Raw genomic sequence first — 18117 nt, 5'->3', positions numbered from 1 at the left:
GGGGATGAAGTTGTCAAATTCGCTAAGCAGTCTTCAGATGATTACCGCTAATATTTGCCCCTGTGAGTTTCTTTTCTTTAGATATGTAAATACATTTAAGTTCTACAAGCCCGGGGACCTAGCTCAGGTACTTCTGAAAAGCTCTGCTCTGAATCTTTGCTTATGATTCCATAATTCCCAGAAAACAAATTTTGTTACTTACATAATCTTGAGCAAAACGGTATACAGTATCATATTAAACAGATAGCCTGAAAATTTATGTTTATATTCTAACTGCAATTATATAATATATATATATACATGTTAACAAAAACTGAAGGAAAATGTACAAATATAAAAAATATTTTGAGTGTGGAGAAACAATAAATGACTTTTTTTCTATAAACTTCTTCAGAATAAATAAATATAAACATTTTAATACAACTCAACATTACAATTTTAAGCAAAATTGACCCATCTGGTCATATGGTCAAATAAGTGGTAAATTATTGGTAAGGTATTTTGGCCTTTCCTTTGATGAATAGTGGTTTATGGGTATGGATATGAAACAAAGTATTATAAATGCACTTAAAATTACTTCAATGTATGTAATAGGCTACTAGGCAGAGGCATGGGAGGAACGTTAACAGTCAGAGGGCAAGTTCAAACAAGACCTAAGCGGAGAAATTGTCTAATAGTTGTTCAAGTAGAAATGTTTAAGTGTGGTGATTCATGAATGGTATACACAGAAATCAGTGCTGGTGATAGATAGCTAGAAAGTGCTGTTCACATCAAACAGTGATTACTATAAACCTCTAATTATGTGCTCTGGAGAGAGCCTTGTGCCTTTCCCACTGTAATTTCTAGTTCTTAAACGGGAACTCTATGACTTCAATTCAAATCTCAATGGCTTCTTAGCTGTTAAATGTAGGCTTACCCTTGAATAACCGCTGATACAATCTGCTGTACCCTGCTGTACACAAGCCAACTTTGACAAGAATAATGAGTTTTCTCTTTGATTTCAATGTGTAATGATGGTTTACAAAAAAAATAAAAATAAAATAACACTGGAAGTTTGCTATAAAAATGCTTGAGGGTACCCTTGACTGAGCCAAAGAGCTTAACACAAATTTAAACAAATTTGTGCCCAAGAAAACAATCATTAACCTCATCCTAATTGTAGCTCCTTTCACGCTTTAGCTAAATACCTGGGCAGCTGTTTTGTGTTGAGGGTGGGACCAGAAAATAGGCAAAGGGGAAGTCTGGAAAGAGGGAGACTGGTTTAAAAACAACAAAAACAAACAAACAAAAAGTTCAACTGTAAGTCCTGCAAAAATTACAAAGTAATGGGCCTCTTCAATCATATTTATTAACTCCAGTGACTTAGGCATTTTGCCCTGTTAGTAGCTAAGTTATCCACAGAGGATATCTACATTTTGCAGCATTTAAGTCATCCATTCTGATTCACTAAGTCATGCCTGCACTTGGTATGGTTCCTCCTTTGCTAGCTTAGTGCAGGATCTGGAAGTGCCATTTATGGCTCAGCCCACTTGACTTTCCACGTCACTGATCCTCTAGTGAGCAGGCAGTGGAAGAAAGCTGCACTGCACATAAAGAACAGCTATAGCCAAGCAGAATTAATCAAACTGTGGAAATTAGAATGATTTTTCCCCATGTCTCAGATTGGAAGAAGGAACATATGTTAGAAATAACCTGTTAAAATCAGTTTTGTCAAAAATGAGAAAGTTCTAGAAAATTACACATAAAGGCATTATTTCTCATTGAATAAGGGGTTCATATACTCTTTGCAGTGAACTAAAGACCAAAGAACCAAAGGGAAGGCCACCAGAAAGATGGACATCCTATGTTCTTGTCAAGAGCACACTTACTGTGGCTGCATATCCCAGTCCTCAGAAAGGAGTTACCACCTTCTTTCTTGATGGATTTTCCTGCTACCTATATGTCTGCAAAATGATATAGGGACCTCATGACCTAAGAAGGGATAGAAGTCCCGTTCTCATAAAAACTTGTCATTTTTGTTTACACATTCTCTAATAATTATTTAACTTTCTCAGTGGGTTATTTCAAACATGTGGGCTTGGAGGATGTTGGTGTATTCGTAAGAGAATACCACCTTTTATCCTATATCATATAAACTGTTTTCAGAAAGTAATGTAATTTAAACAAATTCTTTAACTTAAAAAAGTTGCATTTACAATTAAAAGAGTGCCATTATTCTCCAAATGTAAAAAAATGATGCTGCTATTTTTTTTAGAACATTAGGGGTTGTTTGGCACTGTACTACTTACATGTTTTTATTCTTTAGTTTTTCTTATACCAAATATATACTGAACAACTGCTATACCCAGGAATGTACTAGAAACTGTGGATTAAAAAAAAATAATAAATACAATTTTCTCTATCTGGGATGGAAATTATGAACCTTATAAACTGGTAATATTAAAATTAAATCATTTGTGTCCACCAAATATGATTTTAACCCTAGTTCTATCCCAAAATAACCACTACTTATATTGGCTGCAAATTAATGACCATAATGGTCTCATTATATTTCTATTTACTTTAGTATGGCCAACCAATGGTCAACAGCAGACAGAACTGCCCTTAGGCCTGGGTTCCCTTTACTTTAATAACAGAGATAATAAGGCTTTTAAAATATTGAGCTAAGGAATATTCCAGGCAAATCAACAGATATGGCCTCATTATCTGTATGTCAGAAAGGAGCCCATGTTACCCTCTTGTCATAGCAGTACCCTTTCTCCACATTATATGAAAAATAATTTTCCTAGAGCCCCTGAATATAACTGACATAAAATGGGTAAAATAAATTATTTCATGAATTTCCATGTTTCTTAGTTTTAAGTGACCTATGAATCTTAGTGTTTCACCAACCAAATCAGAAATATCCTTTAAGTAAAATAAAAGCAAGTATAGTCATTCATTCAATTTTTAAAAGGCTACTCCATACCAAACCAATGCAGTGTGCAAATATGGAACTTAATTAAAATACTATATATATAAAATATTAACAGCTGCAGCTATTAAAATTACATTAAACTCCCTTGAGCTAGGCTAACATAATATGAGCTCTCTCTTTTTTTTTTTTTTTTTCCAATTTAATAAAGGACAGAACTTGGCTTAGTGAATGAGCTTTGGTTTTTATATTGTTTGTTCCAATTCACTAATCTGAAATTTTAATCACATAAAAGTACTTTACCATCAAAACAGCACCAAGCATAGTAATTTGATCTTTCCATTGGATTCCAAGAAAAATCTCATGCTTTGTTTATTTTCTTTCTTAGATGCAAATAACACTTCCTTAGAATGTGTTTCTGTTCTTCCCATACAGAATTGAGCTTTGTAAATTAAAGTAGATATCATCTACTTTTGACCTTCTCCAATGAGGGTACAAATAGAGTAATTAATAAATTCTTGGTAATTTGGATGAATTAAAGAGCTTAGATAGAAAAAGTAGATTTTATTCTGCTTGAAGATTACAGTATTTATCTGAGAATTAATTAGATTGCATCAATACTTTCTCCTTATAATAAGAAACCTCATAAAATATTCAAAATAATTTTGTTTTCTGTGAGTATGTGTATATGCGCATGCGTGGCGTATATGCATATATGCATATATATACACACATATATATGCACATATACATGTAGAGAGAGACATATGCACACATATATAGACACACATACAATTTACATAGAAGAAAGACTGGAAAGAAATATCCAAAAATATAAATCATTGTTTTCAAATGAATAATGAATACTTTCTTTTTTCTTTTACATTATTTTGTATTGACTAGTATTTTGAATTGATCATGTATTACATTAATATAGTTAGATAATACCTCATTTCTAAGTGAATGAAAAGCAACTGATTTGATGTTTGGTGTTTTTTTCCTCCTCTGAACTTTCAGAAGTTTTAATCTGATATGGGTTGTTTTGTCTTGTTTTGCTGTTTTTAGACAAGGTCTTGCTCTGTTGCCCAGGCTAGAGTGCAACGGTATGATCATGGCTCACTGCGGCCTGGAACTCCTGGGTTCAAGCGATCCTAAATGTGGGGATTACAGGTGTGAACCACTACTCTTGGAACATTTTGTTTTAAGGTATTATAAAATTTGACTTAAAATATCTCTTCTTGAAAGTCATTTTCAAAATTTTATTCTAGATCTATCTTAAGTCAAATTATAGCATCCACAAGCTAGTATTTCAAAGCACTAGATTAGCCCATGCCCCCACCACATTAAAATTCTTCTGCTTGAAAGTTCATATGTAACAAATTAACTGCTATCTCTGGCAGAGATAGGCTGGAGGGAGTCAGAGGGGAACACTTATCATTATTGTTATATTTTTGCATTCCCATCAATGAACTCTTGTCAGCTTAAATCAGAAAGAAGGAGAAAGAGGAGGAGGAGGAAGAGGGGGGGAGGGGGAATTGGAGGAGGGGAAGGAGGAGAAGGAGAAAGAGAAGAGGAGGAGGCAGAGGAGGAGGAGGAGGAGGAAGAAGAAGAATAATAATAAATGGTAATTTAATTCTTTGTAGACTTCTTTAGGAAAGTGAGAATATTTAGGGAGACAAAGTTTCCAGAGAGGAATGAATCAGAAACACAGTCTCCGATATATCTGGGAATCAGAGCAATGGGTTCTGACCTTCCTTCTCTCCACACTCACTCCCAACTCCTTCTCAATTTCCATATATTCTATTTCTTTATTTTGTTAGCTAAAAATCATATTTCCAAACAGGCAAGCACAATCTTCTTGATCTATAAACAGCAGAACAAAAAAGCAGGGATAAGAGGAAAGTAGAAAATAGTTCAGCTGCAGAGAAACTGGGAGTAAACAAGCACCGAGGGAGCCCATGCAAGGAGGGTATGAGCAAGAGAGTTCAGCCCCAGGTCTTCAACAGGGCCCTTCCGAAAGACGATGGTTATCACAGATTATATACAGATAAAAGAAGCATTCAGCTTCTTTTAGAGTTGGCTGGGGGTGGGTGAAGTAAAGAAGGAGAGTAGATAGGTCTAAATTTAGTTATCTTCTATTATAAGATCATTTGATTTATGTATGAGTAGGACAATCAGAGCATGGGAGCCCGGGGTGAAGAGAATTAAAGAAATGTAGTTGTATACTTAAAACAGATTTCTCTCTCCCTCTCATCTCTCCCTCTCTGTCTGCCTCTTTCACCCTCTCTTCTCTCTCTCTTCCTCCCTCCTTCCCTCTCTTTCCCAGGATTCCCACAAATGTCATTTCTGTTGCCTGGATGATTCTTTCCCCTCAAAGCTCATAGTATTCAACATACTGAGCCCCCTAAAATACTCCCAAATTTCGCTGTAAGTGTGATGTATTCGGGGAAACTTTACCTGCCACCTTAACCCCTCCTCCCTGAGAGAAATAAAGTGCAGCGACAGGAAGCAGAATGTTTGCTGGTGGAATTCCAAATACCTTTCATCAGAAAGGGAAGCAGTCTGGAAGGGCAGCAGAGCTTTGCCACTGTCCTTGAAATGCTACTCTATTGATTAAAGTGTTTTTAATACCATAGACTCATGCTAAAGTGTTCTGTACCAAACTAAGGATTTTGTGTCTGGATCATTCTAATTTTTTTTCATATGTTATATTTGCCACTTTGAGTACCTGCAAACATCCAGTAACATAATGGAAAACTGGGAATACAAAAACTTTGAATTTTTTCACTTGCTAAATTCAAGACAAAATTTTCTGCAAGATTTGGCATTTGATTACCCAATAAAAGTTCATTTAAGAAGCTATTCTAGGAGACATTTGAGCATTTGGGCTTTGATGCCCCACTATGATGATGAATTAGCTCTTTCTGATTTTTATATGGCGTGAAACAGAAGCAGTATCAGGCAATTTCTTTTACTCTAAAGAAACAAATGCAGGAAATCTTTAATATGTCTTGGTTTTCACTTTTAGGAATGGCACGGGTGGGTGGGGTGCTCCGGCAGATAAACAGCATAGAAAAATGATAACATTACCTGACCGTCCATCTCTTTGGAAATCCACATGATACCATTCTCCATCATTCACTTTCTTCAACAGGGCTTTTATTTTTATAGTACCTGACCCCATGTCCAGGAGGAGGTAGAGGTGGCCATCTAGCATCTCAATAGCAAAGAAGTCCACCTTTATCATCTGTGGGTGCTTGGCATCTTTTTGATGTCTTGGCTTGCCATGGCTAAATAAGATGAGGCCATTTGGTTCTGTTGTACGGAAATCAAATGATATGGAGCCTGTTTTCTTTGCGTTCCATTTAGGCAAAGAGATGAAAGACTCTGGGGTTTCAAAGGTGATTGGGTCTAAAGTTGCAACATTCTCACATTTAAATGCCACCACTCCATGGATCTTCATCTTAGGATCTCCTTGCTTGGCAAGTCGAGATAATTCCAGCCTCACATCATTATTTTTATACACAACCTGTGGGCAGAGGCAGAGGACAGCAGTGAGAAACCAGCATCCATATTTTAATATCTGAAACTTATCATCAGCTCATGTAACTTGCAAGGACAGCATAAAAAGGCACACAGCATTTAGTTAATTTTGTTGTATAAAGGCAAGATTTTTCAGGCAAATAAAATTCAAGTGTCAATTCATAGAACAATAACCATAACAGTTTAATTCAAATAATGTGTGTGCAGACGCACACATGCATGTGCATATACACACAAACTGCTTGTATTTAACTCAAATAATTAAAAAATCTGCATATATCTTTAATTTCATGTCTACATTAACATGCTAAGACTTGAACTTATAAAAGCTATTTTTTTCATAGTTCTCTATGATGTTTTTAAAATTAAATATAAGCATTGACGTTATTCAGTTTTCCCATCATTAAAGCATTTGAAATTGGATACCATTGTATACCAGTCCCCTAAAATATTGGATCTCCTCTATTATCTATATATCTGCTGTGGATATTAACTTTGCAAGATAGTCACAATAAGTTAAAGCACAAAACAGCCTGATATTTCTCAGCAAAAAAAAATATATATATATATGTGTGTGTGTGTGTATGCATATATATGTGTGTGTGTGTGTGTGTGTGTATATATATATAACAGAAAGTCCCAGACCTGCATCAGTACCTTTGAATACTGTTAAGTAACGTGACACTGCCACATGTAGAATATGGTGCTTCCCCTCAATCTATTCAACCTGTGTTACTGGTGATCCATTTCACTTTTAATTTACACAAATGCTGAGCAAGGGTTGTCTTGCACTCTCATTTTCCAAGGCACTTCAGTGAAAGAGGCCGGGCACTTCTGAGTGCTTGTTGATGGTCCTAAGGCTTTTTGGATTCCAATTAACACATTGGATACATTCACTGACAGGGTTAATGATATCATACTTTTGCTATCCCATCACGTTAATAAATTCAAAGGTATTTTGACATAAAGATAAAGAGAGAAGGACACCTTTTCTCTACAAAAGGCATACAATGGATAAGCATATTTCTAAATTACATAGACCATATTGACTTAAGGGTGAATTAGTAATCTAGGTCCACATAACTATCTAGATTCTTTTAAGAAGGGACTCTATAGATTTCAAAGCTCCCAAAGTTACTAGAATCTAGATTTATTCATTCACATGTAAAAATGTACATATATATATACATATATATTATGTATACATATACACACATGCATGTTTTGTTTTTCATTTTTAGGAATGGCATGGGTGTTTTATATAATATATATAACAGGAAAAATAAGACAGCCTATATCTAATTAGTGCTATGAAGTCAACCAAGTCAACACAGCAGTTATTCCAAACCCATGGCCAACTGAACCAGCAGATGACTGATGAGTTTCCTGGTAGGATTTGTTAATTGATACTTTATTTTTCAGAGTAATTAAGAGTTCATGCTCTGGTATTGGACTTCCTGAGTTCAAATTCTGGCTCCAGATTTACTGAACTGAGAAATCTCTGTAAGCCTGTTTCACTCCCTTAAAGGAAAATAATACTTCACATAATTATTATTAATATAATAATTAAATAAGAAAATACATATAAGTGGGAAAATCTACATAAAGGCATTCATTCCAATGCCAAGCACACTGTAAGGTTTCAATAAATATTAACTACATAAAATACATGATAGTAAAAATCATTGCTTTATCATCATCTAATAGACATAGATTTTAGTTCTAAATTTATCCATGATAAGAAAACGTTTAGAAATTAAGCCCACACATATAATGGGTTTTCATACATTATTTGTGCCAACTAAATAAGTCACATCTTTCCAATGCTGGGCCTGGTGTTTCAGTTTACCTGTATCTTGAAGAAGGATTATAATAAAGAACATGATATCTCTTATTCTTTGAACAAATATGTACAATGGTTTAACAAGCATCTATTGACAACAAAAGAAGAGAGAATGAACTTGAGCAATAACAAAAAGGAATTACATTAATTCTTAAGAATACTTTTTTTGAAAAGAGAAAGATCTATTAAATCTTAGAAACATTTATTTAGGATTGCCTTTCTTTGGCGATCTTTAGAGGCAGGGAAAATGGTTTTCAAGGATGATTTTCCAAATTTTATCGCTTCTCACTGTGACTTTCATGCGACTCAAACCTACATTATTTTTCCTTTTTCCTATTGATTTATATTCTAGTATGTGGGCATTCTTTTGATATAGATATTGATCAAGAATAAGTATTTTCAGACCCAAATGATGCTTCTGTTGATCAATGCTAACACTCATACCTATAATAGAACCACTGTAATAGAATTGAGTGTTTCTGACATGAACAAGTGGGTTCTATCCCTGGTATATTGTTTCTTGAATCTGACATCAGCCACCATAAAGTTGAAGAATGAGGGGCAGTCTAAGTCTGGGCAAGGATTTCAATGAGACTTAATCTTATAACTGAATCAGGTGTCTTGGTGATGAAAAGGTTCAGGAAGATGTAAAAAAAATAGAAGTAGGGATAATTCCCTGGGTAAAATTTCTTAAGGTTAGCCATACATCTCTCATAAAAAAAGTATCTCCACCAGCATCAACACTTTATATGCTTTATACTGGCAAGAACCTTGCTCACCACAGCACAGCACCAAGATTAGTAGCTGGCACAGAGTAGATGCTCAATAAATATTTGTTTATAGTTGAATAAAATTCTTCCTTCACCTTTTCAAACCTATTTCCTAGATTATAGGCTTTTGTAAATAATAATATTTAGACCTACAATTAAAATACAGCAGAATATGATATTGCGGACCAATCTCATAAACTAGTTACTATTTTGCCCTATTTCTCGAGGAAAAAGCATAAATTTATGTACATATCCAGTTCATAATTGACAAGCTGGCCCATGCATTGGGAAATTTCATCTTCAAACACATTTTGTGGGGTATAAATTCCTTTTAGAATGAAGAATGCCTGAGTTAAAACTCTCCAGAGGTTTATACACAAAAATATACACTGTGCTTCTCCTCAAGATAGTTCTTGTAGGAAAGAACTATCTCCAGATACAATAACTATGTCTTTCCTACAAGAACTGTCTTGAGGAGAAGCACAGTGTGTATTTTTTTTTCTTCCCATTTTGTACACTTTGAAAGGCTGCTCCAGAAAATGGAAAAGCAATTTTGCATTGGTAGGCCTATGGCTCTCAGATTTATACTACTATTTCATCTGATCCAGATTTTATAATTACCCTACTTTTCTAAAGTTAGACCTACTCTTAAAATGAACTGAATCTAGTTCAATTAGAATAATGAGTAGCTAGTAAGTATTCTAACTCTTCTAAAAATTCATGTGTAAGCTATTTTTGCTTCCTTCTGAAATAATGTGGCACTCGATCATGGGAACACCTTAGAATTATTCATACATCTTTTATTCTTATGTCAAAAGTTGCAATTTACATGTTTCACTTTTGAACACATTTCTATATACTGTATCATCATAACTATTGATGATATTTGTGCATACTCATTTGCATATGTTTAATAGAACCAAGTTTTCTTTGGGGACACTGATTTTTTTTTTTTTTTTTTTTTTTGAAGAGTGATTCAAAATGTTGAATTTTACTTCCCTGCTGCATGGGCTTATTTTCCATTTCCTCAAACATTTGTTAGAATTTTTAAAGTTTCCCTTCCATGTTAATATGCAAGAATAGGGAGTAATATGTTTGTGTCTTCACATTCCTAGAGCTCACCTTTGAGGAAGACAATCACTGAGTATTATCTTTGATCTTAAAGATAATCCTGAAAACATGACAGCAATGCAGAGAAAAAAAAATAACTTAAACAATAGGAGCTTAATCGTCTGCATATTAACTTGGTTCAATCTCAAAGCTATTACTAAGCCAAGTCCCTAACCTCTCTCTGTCTCAGTTTCTTAATTTTGGAAACTGACATCTATAAAGGAAAGGCATGCCATATCTATAAATTCTTGAGCTTTTTTACCCTTAATTTGTGTGATTTGGGACAGACATAAAAGATGCTCTATGGTTCCTGCCCCCTTTCTGGCTTTCTCCTGTTGCGATTTTTGATGCCAGGATATTGTTCTCTACTTTCAGATATACTGAAACATGAATCCATTAGTAAAGAGAATGTTCACTGCATCTTCAGGTACACAGACATGCCTCAAGGATTATATCTATCTAAGTTTTGTACAGATGGTGTTGAAGCACTGGTAACTGATAGATAAGGCTCTTTCAACAGAGTGGGAGTATGTGAAATTCAGTGTGAAAATATTTGCCACTCAGATAATGACTTTTTTATATAAATATATGCTTCAGTTTGGAAATTATAATAAGGGTCTTAACTTCATTAACATGCATGGTGAAGACTCTTCATTCCTTAACTACGGTAATATGCAGGATGGTGAAATAAGCACTGAAGTTAGTGTTATTTAGATATTTAGACTTTGTTATGACCCTCCCTGAGAGAACATGAATGGCTCATATTTTAATCTATCTTGGTTTTCTCTTTCATACTTGCAGATAATAAGGAGTGAGGCCTAAGAATTTGATTCTCAAGTCAGATTTCAGAGAGAATTCCAGCTCACCCATTTGCAAACCTGTAACCTTGTGCAAGTTCCTCAACCTTGCCAAGTCATAGTGTTTTATTCGTAAAGGACAATGATATCTACCACATTAGGGTTACTGTAAATAATAAATTATATTTTAGTTAAAGTGCTAATAATGGGTCCTAGCATGGAGTAAGTGCTCAAGTAAATATTCACTGTTTTTATTAATATTATAAATAACATTTCTTATTCTTACATTGAATTGATGGAGCTACACAATTTAATTGTCATAACAAAGGCAACAGCTAAGAAGGTAGACAGTAGTTGATTGCTCTCATATTTAAGGGAATTAAATAGTGCTGAGATCAGCAGGATCAAAGGTACTCAGCAGATTGGGACTTCCTTTTTCATGCTGATATTTACATTGCAGTTGGATGTACACAACAGGCTTTCTCTGTAAAGTTCCTTAACTAGAAAATATACATAGTAGGCTAGCTAACCTAGGAGTTGTATTTTCAGCCATGAAAGGGTTTGTGGTATCTAACAACATCAGCTACCACTATCACCAAAGCCGCCACAACAATCAGTTAAGATTTACCAGTTCACTTTCTGGCAGGTCCTGTTACAAGAGTTTTATATATATTAATGTGTTTAATTCTCATATGCATCCTAGAAAATAGGTATCATTATTACCTATTACCATAATGTTACCTAGAAAGTAAGTAACATTATTCTATTTTATCAATAAATACCTGGAGGCACAGAGCCATTGCATGTCTTTCTTCAGGATCATGTCTAATCCTGTTTGAATATCTAATGACGTTAACCTCAAACTTTATCTTTGTTTCAGCAGGAAATTTATCTTCGTTTTTGACAGCAGCTGCTAAGTAGATTCACAATCAAATAGCTGTTTGTCACCAGGCAAAACGATAACCTTTCAATGAGTTACATGTGCATTCTAAAAACCAGTACTTTTCCTTCATTTTTTCTCATTAAAATATCTCTAAGTGAATCAAATGTCACAAGTAAGTAGAGGAATTTATTGTTCATCTACGGATTAAAATGTCCCTTCAAGTCCAGTGATAGCAGAGGCCTATTTCTGTTTCCAAGATGATATTGTAGTTTTTCAACAGGTATGTAATTCAGAATGTAAAAAATGTATCTTAAAAGTCTGTGCGGTTTAAGAATTATTTAAAGGGACTGTTGCTTTAATGCTTATTTTTGCTTATTTGCTTAAAATGCAGTTAATGCTTTTACTCTATTAAGATCAAGTGAAGGCCAGGCGTGGTGGCTCACGCCTGTAATCCCAGTACTTTGGGAGGCCGAGGCGGGCGGATCACGAGGTAAGGAGATCGAGACCATCCTGGCTAACACAGTGAAATCCCGTCTCTACTCAAAATACAATAAATTAGTCGGGCGTGGTGGCGGGCGCCTGTAGTCCCAGCTACTCGGGAGGCTGAGGCAGGAGAATGGCGTGAACTCCGGAGGTGGAGCTTGCAGTGAGCTGAGATTTCACCACTGCACTCCAGCCTGGGCGACAGAGCGAGACTATGTCTCAAAAAAAAAAAAAAAAAAAAAAAAAAAAAAAAAAAAGAGTGAAAATATTTATTTCAAGTACCTGAATTTAATTATTATTTTCACCTAGCTGTGATCTTTCTAGGCACCATCTCTTTATATTAGTGCACTGTGTCAAAATACAACCAGGAATTAGGCAGCATGTGAAAAGTACAAGAGCCATCCAGTAAGTAGCAGGTAAATTGCATTTGCTTTGCCATGATCTAGGTAAGAAAGAGCTCAGAAAAGGAAGTGCAGCATATTACAACTTTCATCCCCAACATTAACTTATTTATTTTGAAATTATGTTTCAGTTCTGACACTTTCAATTCAATCAGATATGCATTTTTAGATACATACTATGGTAGGATACTTAATCAAATGCAATTTTACTCACTCCCCTGTGCATATGCCTAGTTCCATAGAACATGTTACAATGAAAATAAACTAGTTTAATAAACATAACAAAATAGATGTAACAAAATATAAATACATTGACAATATTTGATAATTTCAAAAAATTTGAAATTTGGTTTAAGCACAAAGATGTTCCTACTCATTTTGTATCCAAAATGTTTTGGCCCAAAAGCAAATTTTAGCACTTATAAAGTTGGCACACTCCACAAAAAAACGCTATAGCCTTCAAAAATTATTATTTTATGATCAAATAAAAGTAGAAAATTAGATATTTCCCTTCATGTTCCTGCCACCATGAGGAGACAATCTTAAAAGCAGAATAGAAGCAAGGTGGTCACTTTTTAAAATCCTTGCACCCGTTATTGCTTTATCTGCCACCCAAAATCAAGTTTCTTATGCTATTCACTTTCTTACACTGAAGGTCTAGGGCAGGACATGATTCTAGCAAAAATGTCAAACAATGTAGAACTTAACTGACCAAGAGACTAATAGGATTTTAGCTTATCTGGGAATGTCACTCCATAGAAATTTTCATGTGTAGCGTGATATGTCCACAGGAGACAGGTGGGCATCCAGTAGAGTACATACAACTGTGGAGTGGCTGCAGGAGGGCTAGTGGATAGGGAACAGTATAGAAAATGAACAAACCCTGTACAAAGTAGTCCAATACATGTTTGTTTATTTATTTATTGATTGAGAAGGCGTCTCACTCTGTCGCCCAGGCTGGAGTGCAGTGGTGCAATCGTGCAACCTCTGCCACCCAGCTACAAGTGATTCTCCTGCCTCAGCCTCCCGAGTAGCTGGAAATACAAGTATGTGCTACCATGCTCAGTTAATTTTGGATTTTTAGTGGAGATGGGGTTTCACCATGTTGGCCAGGCTGGTCTTGAACTCCTGACCTCAAGTGATCCACCTGTCTCAGCCTCACAAACTAATGCATCCTTAAAAATAATTCTTAGCAGTAAGGAAATTTAATTTTAAATAGACATACATAAATAATTTTGAAAAATAAGAGTGTTTTGGGAAGGCAGCAAATTGATCTTTTTTTCCCCGATCTAATCTGATTCAAAGATCATGTACAGAATATTTTCAATGAAATATGTTCCCTTCTCCAAACCCAAATACCAAAACCTGTTATAAAATGCAAATCAAACTACAGTAGTATAATTTATCCACAAAGGCATACGACATTTCATTTAAACAAACAAAAAAAAAAGTTAAAAATTGGAGAGGGAAAAAACAATATTTTGTTTATGCAACAAAGAGAAAAATATTTTTGCTTAGTCTCAATTAAATACAACCAAATATATCCCATTAATTAGGGGAAGAAAAAGGAAAAGAAAACCCCTCCTGCTTTGTCCTTCCTTCATTCCAGCATTCAGTGAACTGCTTAAAGTTACTGAGACACCATTGGGTGCAATCTGCAAAAGTTACTCATGGGAGTTGAAAGACTGAGTTGTCCTTGGGTTAGCAGCTCTATTTATGAAGCTTTCAGTGAACATGAGTATGTAGCAGAATAACCTGAGTTTCTCTAAATAGTTATGTCTATTTTTCTCACATTAGTGATTCAGTAATGCCTTTTGGAAATAAATGGAAAAATGAACCACAAATGTCAGTAATGTGAAGTTTGAGCTGAAGATCTTTTTAAAATACAAATCGCAAACTTGATCAATTGTCTTATTTTCAGATGAGGAAACTGAGGCTTAGAAAGGACAGGTGGCTGTCCAAGTTGGCATCAATCTCTAATCAAAATAATGTATTGGGGACTTCAGTGTTCAGTGTTCTTTCAACTTTGTGTTAAAAAAGAAAAAAAGAACAATGAACGAACTCTGCCATAGGTCCAGGGTTATGAGATGCTCTTAAGCAATTACCAATGAAGAGCAGCCCACTTTTTAGCAACATGACAGAAAAGGAACTGGAGCTTATTTAAAGGTGACTCAAACTTTAAAACTCTGTTAGCTTCATAATAAGTTGATGTTCAAATACAGAAATAGAAGTTTTGAGGGAGGTAAAAGTTGCAGTAATTTCCTCCAATGATAGCATTTAGAAAGACACTGAAGAAGTTAACTAGAATCAATAAACTTGCAATGTTCACTGCTATTTTAAAAGAAAGTGATGAAGATACTTTTGGCATCAGTCTTTCATGATCTTGCAGAAAGTTAACCCACCATAACTCGGGGTTCAGAGCTACTACTCCAAGCCAGCAGATACTGCTAAGAAAGCCAGCATATCTGCTTTATCCAAAAACTTTTCAATCTCCTGCTAGTTCCAATGGGGGAAATGTAGCCACTATTATTATTATTTTATTAGGGGAACATATCTTCCCATGTACCAAGAAAATATATTTGAACTGATAATAACAAAACAGTGACACTAAATGATGTGTCTAGATTACCCAATGCATCTTCTTTTGTGTCTCCAGTCTCATAAGTTCAGTGAATTTCATCCACCACTGAATTTCACATTTTTCTAAGGAGGCAGACATTAGTATAAGTATATACCATTTAGTGTATATATATATATATATGCATGTATTATAGATAGATTAAATATATGATAGATATAGATAGATAGATAGATAGATTTCCTATATAGTATGTCCTTTCCTTATTGATTTGCAATTACATACTATCTATTGTTTTGGATATACCGATGTTCAATATTTTAATCTATTATTACTTTGTGATCATGTTCATCAATTTTAAGCTTTGAAAAAATTTCTCCAAGAGAGATTGGATAACCATATAATTTCATGTAAAATATTTATTACTTGATTATATTTAAGTGTGTGTATATAATATATGTATTATTTTTAATCCATTGAAAATGTTATCTTCTGTTTAAGGTGAAAATCCAAATTGACTTGCTCCACAAATAGTTATTTGAACCAGCACATTTTTTGTCCTTTTTTTTTCTTACTTCAACACTCAGGGGAACACAATTTTTAAACAATTATTTTTCTGATTTGTAAGGCCTACCACATATTAAATTATTACATATATGAGATTCTATGGCTGAGCACTCTATTCTGGTTTATTGATGTTTATTTTTTCTTGTTCTACTTCCATTTCACCTAATTGTCACAGCTTTATAAAATATTCTAATGTGTGTTAGGCTCCTTCCAATCAACCAACCCATTAACATTAATTAGCTTATAATGTTTATATGTTATAAACATTATAAACATCTCATGTAGTTTCACACGTTTTTCCTTATGAAGATCTGTTAATAAATTATCAAAAGATACAATCAGTTTATTCACTTCAATAAAAATAGCAATCATAGAATATTTTTAAATGACCATAGCTTATAAACTTTTTTGTTTTCTATATTGACAAAATAAATATATATCACAAGTTGCTTTGATCTAGCTTTCTAAAACATAGCAGGTTATACATTCAAATTTACTTAAGGGGACTTTACAATAGACCAAGGAAATTATATCTTGCTTAGAATTACATTCCTGTTATTATAATTATTTGCAAAGTTATAATGCATAAATGAGTTTTATAATTTTGATTTTATCAGACCAGAGAATCTGGCCTCATGCCAGAACAATAACTTATTAGTTGGAGGATAGATATACAACTACAGAGATAGATTAAATCAGAAAGAGAACAACAACAACAGTGAATGTAGTTGTAAGTGCACTAATTCTATTCCAATAATCATAGGTCCTGGTAGAGTTCCTTGCAGTAAAACACCAGAAGTAGGTGGCCAGTATATTGGAGTTTTCTGGTGAATTAGATGAATTATTCTCAGTGAAGAAGAAAGTGGAGCAACCTCAGACTCCACTTTAATGGTGGCTCTCTTCAAGAGGTGAGGGTACTTGCCTGAGGTCACACCGTGATTGTTCAGAGTCAGTCAATAGTGAACAAGATGGAATCTGAATGTTGGCCTCCAGAGCCTGGAATGGACTGCTTAATTTACCGGTTTTCTTTGTATGGACTGTTTTTATGACGGTTAATTTCCCTAAAGCAATAAAAAACTGTAAGACTTCTATGCTTCCTCAACCTGATGTTTCAAGAGCTGGTTATTCAGTTTGTGGATTACCCAAATTGCATGAATCCCCTTTCTTTCCCTGGCTGCCTGCCTTTACTGCTCAACCACACATCCACCTAAGAGCCTGCAAAGGAAACAGGAAAAGGTGGCATTTATGACAGCCAATGCTGATGTTTTTAGCACCTGCAATGAGAACATTTTTCAAAGTAGACTTGTTCCTGAGAAGTTGTGTAAGTCTGTTCTATAATTTTTAATTTGATAAAAACAATGTGTTATAAGATTTATATTTACACATATTCAAACAGTCCCAGGTTTACAGTCCTGCATTTCTACATAACTAGTTGTACTGCCTTGGCCAAGTTGCTTATTCTTGCTGAAATAATTTCCCTCTTTATCAAATGAGATTATGAAAACTTATTTTGCAATGTTATTTAAGCACATAAGCACTTGATCTTGGGTACCTAAATAAAGGGTAGTCATTGTTGTTGCCATTATGATCTTAATTGTGTAAGGTCTTAAGTGTTAAGATCTTAAATGGTTAAGAGGGGAGTGTTCATTATTTAAATCAGTAAGTGACTACTATTGAAAGCAAAGAAGCATTCTGTAATCACACTCAAATCTTAATGCTGACATAAATACTTTTCAAATTTCGTAATTTTATCTCTTATCTCTCTGAAACCACATTTTGACTTTATCTGCTAAACAAACAGTATTTTTAAAGTAATATTTTTTATTTTAATTTTCTTACAGGCATATAATTGACAGAATGAGACAGTCTGTATAATGATACTAAATTGATGGAATTATAGCTGGATGCAAATAGTTGTTTTATTTAGCTTATACTGGGTGGGCTAAGTATACGACCTTTTCTAGGTTTGCTGAAATATTGAACACATGTAACTGTTGTTCATTTCTCACTAAAAGGCCTCTAAAAATTATAGAGACCCCAGGTTGAGAACTGTTATTTTTCAATTATAACTGCTAAGCAGCAGGGTATTTCTTTTTAATCTATTCTTTAGTTATTTTCTTTGGAAAGTCCCACATGATTCAGATGTCAGATGGGTTGTGCTTTTTGCCAGGGGTTGCTTAGTTAACTGTTTATTTAATGAATGGGGTTTTATGTGCTACTGAATTTCT

General features: G+C 34.4%; 1 protein-coding gene across 22 annotated transcripts in view; it reads right to left on the bottom strand.

The window, feature by feature from the left end:
- NRXN1 (neurexin 1) overlaps nt 1-18117 on the bottom strand; it is a 1134455-nt gene that overhangs the window by 643059 nt on the left and 473279 nt on the right. For 21 of the 22 annotated variants that reach the window (XM_050753719.1, XM_050753720.1, XM_050753731.1 and 18 more), the window contains one exon: nt 6005-6443. The exons of the other annotated variant lie outside the window; for it this stretch is intronic. In XM_050753719.1, the coding sequence (XP_050609676.1) occupies nt 6005-6443 (439 nt within the window). The remainder of the gene's footprint in view (nt 1-6004; nt 6444-18117) is intronic. 22 annotated transcript variants of the gene reach the window in all.

Source organism: Macaca thibetana, chromosome 13 (assembly GCF_024542745.1).
Source record: "Macaca thibetana thibetana isolate TM-01 chromosome 13, ASM2454274v1, whole genome shotgun sequence".
In the NCBI taxonomy this organism is placed as follows: domain Eukaryota; kingdom Metazoa; phylum Chordata; class Mammalia; order Primates; family Cercopithecidae; genus Macaca; species Macaca thibetana.
Note: the sequence above shows the minus strand (reverse complement) of the source record. Positions and strands in the feature narration are given on the sequence as shown.